The following is an 8,062-nucleotide window of genomic DNA, read 5'->3' on the forward strand; positions in this document are numbered from 1 at the left end:
ATGGGGCCATTTCCTCATGCACCAAATATATAAGAAATTAATATAAGAAGTTAGATATTTCATCAATTGTCTGCTATTAGGTCAAAATTGGTCAGTAGTGTTTTTCGATATACCTTGGTTACTAGCAGGTTTCTTAGATGAATAGTTAGACATGCCCTAGCGTAAAAGCATAGAGCATTGATGAATGCCTCCCGTATGGTTTTGAAAGTTTCTACACACTTGCATTATCCCTTCTTCCTTCATACTCAGCGGCCGTAATAGACCGCAATTTGAATACACCATATTGAAACCTTTATTCAAATTCATAGGTTTTTGCCGGGAACACATCCAGAAGGACACCAACTTCATCGTAGACCCTCACTAAAGGGCAAAAATTTGATCAGTGAGGTCATTTTTTGGAAATTTCAACCCCGTTGGCCGTTCGAAGTTCAACGGTACGTTTACAAAGATGGTCTTTTTTGTCTCAACCGTCATCATGTCATCGATCGTAATATCCAGATATTGTGATAGGTCCCATTCCATTTCGGGCAGCTTTTTGAACATGGTTTTGGCCACTTGCGAAACTTGCGGTAGTGCGTGATGTTGAAGGGTCTGAATCTCCCACAAGCAACTGTCCAAAGCTCGACATTGGGCCGGATCAGGCTCGTCCGATCGGTAGGGATCCGATTCAAGCTCCGGGGCAGGTTCATCGGATTCAGGGGGCTGGCCATGAAGGAGTTTCAGCAAACTTTTATGTCGGAGCAACAGATTTCCGATGAAGGGTAAGATCATCAAAAAAGCGGGCGCCGGAGCGGTGAGTGTGAGACGGGCCAAGCGTTTGGCGAAGGCCGCCACCAAGTACTCGGGCAAATGCGTGGACGTTAAGAAAATATCGGCCATGTAAAAGAAGCGGGCGCGGTACTTGGCATGGAGGATATCGGGCTGCAATAAGGCGTAGAGTTTCTGATAGAAATCCGGATACTCGAGATGGTAGTTCTGAATGAGCGTGAATACGCCGTTGAGGGCCAAGATGCTGATGGGTCCGCCCACGTGATAGGAGTTAATCAAAAAGTCCGTGAGTAACAAAGGCCGGGTCAAATGAGCCATAATCTTCTCATCCATGATGATCAGCACACGCTTGTATAAGTCCAGATCAAAATTGAGCTTGAGAAATCGCTCCCAAATCTCGCTAAAGGTTTGTCGGACTTTGGGGTAGGCGTAGGGGAACTGATTGCGATCAGCTTGGTCTTGGCACAGCCAGCTGCGGGGCTGGTCCTTTTCGGTGAGTTGACGAAAATTCAAGACCTCGAGGAAGCTCATGACATTACCCTGCGTGATCTGGTTTAACGGGGTGGCCGTGGCTTTGAGCGCGCTTTTGAGAAACATGGCCAACGTATGAAGAGCTTGTTGCTGCACGTCAACGAATTCCAGGAACTCTTGGCAACGCTGGATTTGACGGTGAGTCGAGCGCGGGGCCTGACACAAGGCCAGGATCAGGGACTTGAACCGTCGAGCCTGGACCGGACTCCAATGCGTGGCAGTGGTGGCACGGCCCTTGGGCCTGGGCGCCGGCTCTAATTGTAACAGGCGCATCAACGCCACTAGGGCAAAATCGCGGGCCGCCTCCAGCGGATGATCAGCCGTCACGAGGGCCAAGAGCGCCTGCCAAATGTCTTGGGTTCGCTGTCGCCACCATTCGAGCAAGGTTTGCTGAGCCGGGGTGGGCGGATCGGCTGAGTCGGGAGGCGGTTCCGTCAGGTCGCCGCGAGCTTGATAATGTAGCAAAATGTCGGTGCAGGCTTGGATAGTGGCGATGACGCGGGGCCGCAATCCCACGGGCAATGCAGCTCCGTCCGACGGCCACACGCTGTGGTCTAACTGGTCCACTAAATCCAACAACTGATTGAGCTGTCGCGGATCTTGGCGAATGAGGTGAGCGGTCTGTCGGATTGAGTCGGCGCCGGCCCGTCCACCCGGTCCCCGGCCACCCGCCGCACTGGACACGGCTGGGGCCATGAAGAAGTGGTTGTCTTGAACAGTTCCACTAATCGACGACGAAAGGTCGAAAGCAAGAACTAGTGAGTAAGTGCAAGAGCGATGGACCTTTGGTTGGGAAAAAGCATGGCCTCTAGGAAGCAGGAATACCCAATGTAAACATCAAGCATCAGCTTGGCCTTGGCTCCAATACCCAAAAGCTCTTGTCCTACGTTCGCCACATTAAAAGGCTTATATAACGGGCCTAAAGGTCTAGATCATACCTAGAAAACCAGGATTATGACCCGAATGAGACCACACCGTAGCCTTAGCGCCATAAACCCAGCCCAGAATGATATTGAGTACTTAAGGCAGGCGGAGGTCATGGTCACCTTGGTTCGGGTGTGCAATTCCTTACGCAACCTCTCCTCTGACAACTTTAAGGAACTGTCGTCATTAAACAGATGCAATTTGTTGCGGTCGGAGGCCGCAGGGGCTCATTGATGGCTAGGGGGCGGCCTTCGGATAAAATCTTATTAGCCCTCTGGATCATATTAAAGCCAGGATCGGTAGAGTAGTTTTTGACTATTTTATGTATTATACATGTTTCCTCTAAGCAGTATCATATCAATATCCGGTTGCATCGCGGTCGGTGGATGCGTTTGATCTCAACCAACTTGTTTGAGACAAGGCATTTAAACCCACACTCTCTCCAGTTAAGAAGGTTCGCTAGTCAGTCCCACACCTTTTGTTTAGGTTAGGAATGCCATTTAGAGATAGGATTTTTTTTTTGTTTTTGCGTTGAGGGTAGATTCCAGACGTTTGTCAAAACTAATTATCTGAGCACAAGTTAACCTAACAAGAAGAGAATTTGTTGTAAACAAAACTAGTTCTGACAAATGTCTGGAATTTACAATCAACGCCAACAGGAAATGTTTTTCCTGTCCCTAGATCATCATTTGAGTGAGGGGGGGATAGGTTCTACCAGCGGTCTATCCACCATCCTTCCCAACGTTGGTGCAGAGTGACTTTTTTTTTATAAATTGCTGAATTCAAAGTGATTTTGAAACGTCTCCCAATCCATCCTTTAGATGATCATTTCTAAACAATGGTACATACTCCAATTAATAAATCTTTATTGCGAAAAGCAAGTCTCATTGGATATACAATTCAATACATGATGAAGCAGTCATATCAGATGTTCCCAAATGAAACCACAAAAATGTATCTTGCAAACCAGAAATTAGTTGATCTATCTTTATTGGAAATGTTTAGGGTATAGATTAGAACATGGCTCTTTAAGAGACATGCAAGTAGCACCAAGAGTGAGGTTTACAAATTTCATGTTGATGTCCACTTTTTGTTTACACCACTATTTATGAAAATTAACTTTTAGGAGCTACATGACCTTCTGTGACTCACTTGAGGGTAAATTACTCAAGTTTATCTTCTCAGAACACGTGCATTGAGTGTGTGTTTATTACATTTATGGGTACCATCAAAATCAACAGTATTAGGAGGGTAAGTAACTATAGGCTAAACCCCTTATAAATGAAGCATTAGGAAATGAAGACAAAAGCATTAATGGCTGAACCTAGACCAGCCTAAAAAAAGTATCGCTTGCAAAAATCCAGTAAGGCCTCAGGAGATCTGTTTTTTAGTTCTTTTTTTGCCTCCAATTAAGCAGGGCATTAGTAATGAAATTACAAGGAACGAAATTACAGTAATTCGCTCCTTTGCTAGAAAAAGGAACTAATTGCATAACATTTTGAAATTGTGTAGTTGTAACGACCCAAAATCTACAAGAATTACTCGTTACTCGTTCCTTTTTCAGCTTCCAGAATAGCCTTTAATTTTTCGTTTTTCTCGTGACAGCTGAAGAACCCTAAAGCTCAACAGAAATTGCCATTTTTACTAATTCCATCTAGCATATTTTGATCAAAGAAAGTCAGGGTTGAAAATTGTATTTGCTCTTAACCGCTCTGAAGGTGTTATTGGTTTTGAATCTTGTTGCATTGACTACTTTAGTGTTTACGTCTTCTCAATCCCGTTAATTCCGTTGGACTCACAGTACGGAAAATGTCTTCTTGTCTTGAATATGATGCTTCAAATTTCCAAAGCCTCCTCACTTCACTTCACTTAAGGGATGGACTTCTTGCTGAGAAGCTTTACCGACTTCACATCATGAATTTTGCGACATTGTTTCAAACCTTTAACAATCCTCATCCCATCCAGGGTCCCAAACTTGACCCTCAAAATATCATGATGCAATACATTTTAAACAATTATGCCAAGATTAAATACCAAGGTTCATTATTGAAAAATGTTGACCAGAAATCTTCAAATGTTACGCATTAGGACTGTTCGAGTCAAGAAACTCCATTTCTTTTGAGAAGAATGGTCTGGATTGGGTAAACCATAAAATATTGATCATCTAAAATTTCAGTAAAAGTTGTTGTAGCGAGTAACGCTAAAACATTTTTTTTCGAGTAATGGTAGTGTAACGAATTACTATTTTTGACTAATGTAACTAACTGTAATTCGTTTCTTTTATTGAGGAACGACCAACGCCCTGCAATTCAGGTACAACACATTGATCACTTTTGCAATTCAATATTGGAGTAAAAATGAAAAGCTATTCATTCGTAAGGAGGTGGGATTCAAGCCAGACTCTCTGGATCAGGTCTCATTTTGGTTTTGGATTCAATGCTTTGAGACTTCAGAGGCATCGTTGCCATCGCACCTCTCCCCGCACCAAGGCTAAGGTGCGCGCGAGGTTGCGTGATCCACTGGGTCTAGCCCGCAGCTGCCTTCTAACGTGACGATCCACCTCAATCCATGGAAGGTGCTCCGGAAAAGTGCGACCCTCTAGTCAGAGCTCCAGTCAGGATAGCTGATGCACTATCATCCTTCAGTGGGGGGGTGGGGGGCTCTAACGGAAATCCGTTCGTTCCATGGACGCCTGTCCACCGAGCAGGGCCTCGAATCTCAAGACAGCTGGCCGATATAAGGCTGGTCACCCTGGATTAGCGACTGTTTACTTCTTTGTGAAGAGCCCGAAATTGTCGATTCATGATCCTGATTGGATTGGTCATTGTCCGCATTCTGCACTGCGCATTCTGCACTCCGCATTATTCATTCCGCAAGCCCTCCTCTCCGAAATCAATCATCTCAAGTGAATCTGTGCCTGGCGTGTCTCGGTCTTAACCGCCATGTCGTTGGAAGCCGCCATGGAGACGGACTCGGGAGTGGAAGAGGCGCGGGTTCGGGTCCCCTCAAGGACTTGTCGGACGAGGTGCTGCGCATGAGCACGGATGAGATTGTATCGCGGGCCCGCCTCTTGGACAACGAGATTAAGATCATGCGGAGCGAGTATATCCGGATTAGCAACGAACTGGCCGCTAGTAAGGAAAGATCAAGGGAGAACAGGAGAAGATCAAGGTCAACAAGACCTTGCCCTACCTGGTGTCCAACGTGGTCGAGTTGCTGGAGATGGCCCCGAGGAGTCGGGCGTGAGAAGACGGAGCGGCCACATCGATCTGGACGGCGCAGCGCAAAGGCAAGTGCGCCGTCATCAAGACCTCCACCGACGAGACCTACTTTCTGCGGTCATCGGCCTGGTCGCGAGCCCGAAAGCTCAAGCCCGGTGATCCTGGTGGGCGTCAACAAGGACTCCTACCTCATCTGGAGAGCTGCCCGCCGAGTACGACTCCCGCGTCAAGGCCATGGAAGTCGATGCCGACCCACGGAGCGCTACTCCGATATCGGCGGATTGGACAAGCAGATCCAAGAGTTGATCGAGGCCGTCGTTTTACCACACCATGACCCACAAAGAAAAGTTTGTCAACATTGGTATCAAACGCCCAAGGGCGTGCTCCTGTACGGCCCGCCCGGCACCGGCAAAACCCTGATGGCCCGAGCTTGTGCCGCTCAGACCAAGAGTACTTTCCTCAAGTTGGCCGGCCCGCAATTGGTCCAGATGTTCATCGGTGACGGCGCCAAATTGGTGCGGGACGCCTTCGCCTTGGCCAGCGCCGGCAATCATCATTCGACGAGTTGGATGCCATCGGCACCAAGCGCTTCGATTCCGAGAAGGCCGGTGATCGCGAAGTTCAACGAACCATGTTAGAGCTGCTCAACCAATTGGACGGTCTGTCACGCTCCACCACCGACATCAAGGTCATTGCGCGCCAAATCGGGTGGACATCCTGGACCAGCTTTGCTGCGTCGGGTCGCTTGGACCGCAAGATCGAGTTCCCGGGACCGGCCCACTGAGGAGCGTCACACGAGCCGTATCATGCAGATCCATTCACGGAAAATGAACATTAGTCCCGGATGTCAACTTTTGACGAGTTTAGCCCGCTCAGGCATGGACATTACTGCGCCCCCAACCTTAATTGGCCGAGTGAGGCCGTCGCGTGGAGGGCGGTATGAATTGCCCTTACGCCCGGGAAACCAGCCAACCGTCACCCACAACGAAGATTTTTATGCGATGCTTAATGATGGAGGTCGCAATGCTAAGAAAAGCCGAACCTGACTATTAGCTAAATCCGATCGTGCACCATCTTCATGTTTGTAAAGATATAGAGAGGATTTTTCGGGGAACTTGAGAGAGAGCTTATGATAGGCAAAAAAAAAGAAAAATCGTCCATCTAAGACCTGACTTTCTCTTTTCATTCCAGATCAAAACAGAAGGTAGACGGAACCGCAGGTTGCACAAATTGGATACTCGATGGGGTCGCCAATAGTCTGTATTTAACCGAACGTCCGACTGCCTTTTCGTAGGGTCCGGGTTTCAATTTCAGCCTGACTTCGGCATGAACTCAATTTACCGTATGCACATAGGAGCCACAATCCAGCCAGATGATAGGTTCGAAGAGGAAATGTGCAATGACCATGTACATTGCCAGTGAGAATAAGCTTTGAAACCAACTCGAAAACAAATCAGTTTAGGGATGAATAATAGATTTGTATGTCATAAGTAGGGGGAGGGTTTTGAAATTGAATTGCACCGTTGAGCAGAAAATTCGAGCGGATATCTTTAGTCCCAGTTTCTTTCTTCCTCATCACAGTTCAGACCATCACACATCGGGTTGTCTGGCCTTTAAGATTCAGATTAACGGGCATTTTATGGAGTGAACCTGATGAAAACAAGACTATATTATAGCTGATCACAAAGTAGTAATAGCGGATTCATTAGGTCGTCTGCAGAATTTGCTTCTAGTGGCACCATTCGTGTGTTCCATATTTCCGTTCCAATAATCTTCGCAACATATCTAAAGCATTGACTAAGTTTTTTATCTGAGCTACAGATTCCATCAAAACAATAGCATGCTATTGATGTAATTGGTAATATCATTTTCACGGGATTTATTGCACATACATTTTTACTTTCATGATCACTGAATTGATCAGTTTGGCTACAGACTTTAAAATTACCTTCTTGGAGTACAATAACATTTCCTCACTGATTATTTTAATGCTCGTATTTTTTTACGCCTCTAGAACACTTGCTTTGCACTTTTTTGGTAAATTGTTTTCCCGCCTGTTTGGAGGAATCCGTCTAGTCTAGCTCGAACGATGTAATAAACTGCACTCCGCATTATTCATTCCGCCAGCCCTCCTCCGAAATCAATCATCTCAAGTGAATCTGTGTGCCTGCGTGTCTCGGTCTTAACCCGCCATGTCGTTGGAAGCCGCCATGGAGACGGACTCGGGAGTGGAAGGCGCGGGTTCGGGTCCCCTCAAGGACTTGTCGGACGAGGTGCTGCGCATGAGCACGGATGAGATTGTATCGCGGGCCCGCCTCTTGGACAACGAGATTAAGATCATGCGGAGCGAGTATATCCGGATTAGCAACGAACTGGCCGCTCAGAAGGACAAGATCAAGGAGAACACGGAGAAGATCAAGGTCAACAAGACCTTGCCCTACCTGGTGTCCAACGTGGTCGAGTTGCTGGACATGGACCCCGAGGAGTCGGGCGTGGAAGAGGACGGCGGCCACATCGATCTGGACGCGCAGCGCAAAGGCAAGTGCGCCGTCATCAAGACCTCCACCCGACAGACCTACTTTCTGCCCGTCATCGGCCTGGTCGAGCCCGAAAAGCTC

At 47.2% G+C, this 8,062-nt stretch overlaps 2 protein-coding genes and 1 pseudogene across 2 annotated transcripts in view; 2 read left to right on the forward strand and 1 right to left on the reverse strand.

Moving 5' to 3' along the window:
• Positions 1–274: 274 nt before the first annotated feature.
• LOC131884933 (nucleolar complex protein 4 homolog) lies at positions 275–2,008 on the reverse strand (the record flags this gene model as incomplete). The annotated part of the gene is given in 1 exon segment (XM_059232831.1): positions 275–2,008. A coding segment is annotated over 1 exon segment (1,635 nt). The 3' UTR covers positions 275–360.
• Positions 2,009–3,356: 1,348 nt separating this feature from the next.
• On the forward strand, positions 3,357–6,490 carry LOC131884869 (26S proteasome regulatory subunit 6A-B-like; annotated as a pseudogene).
• A 1,059-nt stretch (positions 6,491–7,549) lies between these two features.
• LOC131884941 (26S proteasome regulatory subunit 6A-B) overlaps positions 7,550–8,062 on the forward strand; it is a 2,019-nt gene continuing 1,506 nt past the window's right edge. Inside the window, exon 1 of the mRNA XM_059232839.1 lies at positions 7,550–7,982. Within this exon, the coding sequence (XP_059088822.1) occupies positions 7,637–7,982 (346 nt within the window). The 5' untranslated portion in view covers positions 7,550–7,636. The remainder of the gene's footprint in view (positions 7,983–8,062) is intronic.

This window comes from Tigriopus californicus, chromosome 8 (assembly GCF_007210705.1).
Source record: "Tigriopus californicus strain San Diego chromosome 8, Tcal_SD_v2.1, whole genome shotgun sequence".
Taxonomy (NCBI): domain Eukaryota; kingdom Metazoa; phylum Arthropoda; class Copepoda; order Harpacticoida; family Harpacticidae; genus Tigriopus; species Tigriopus californicus.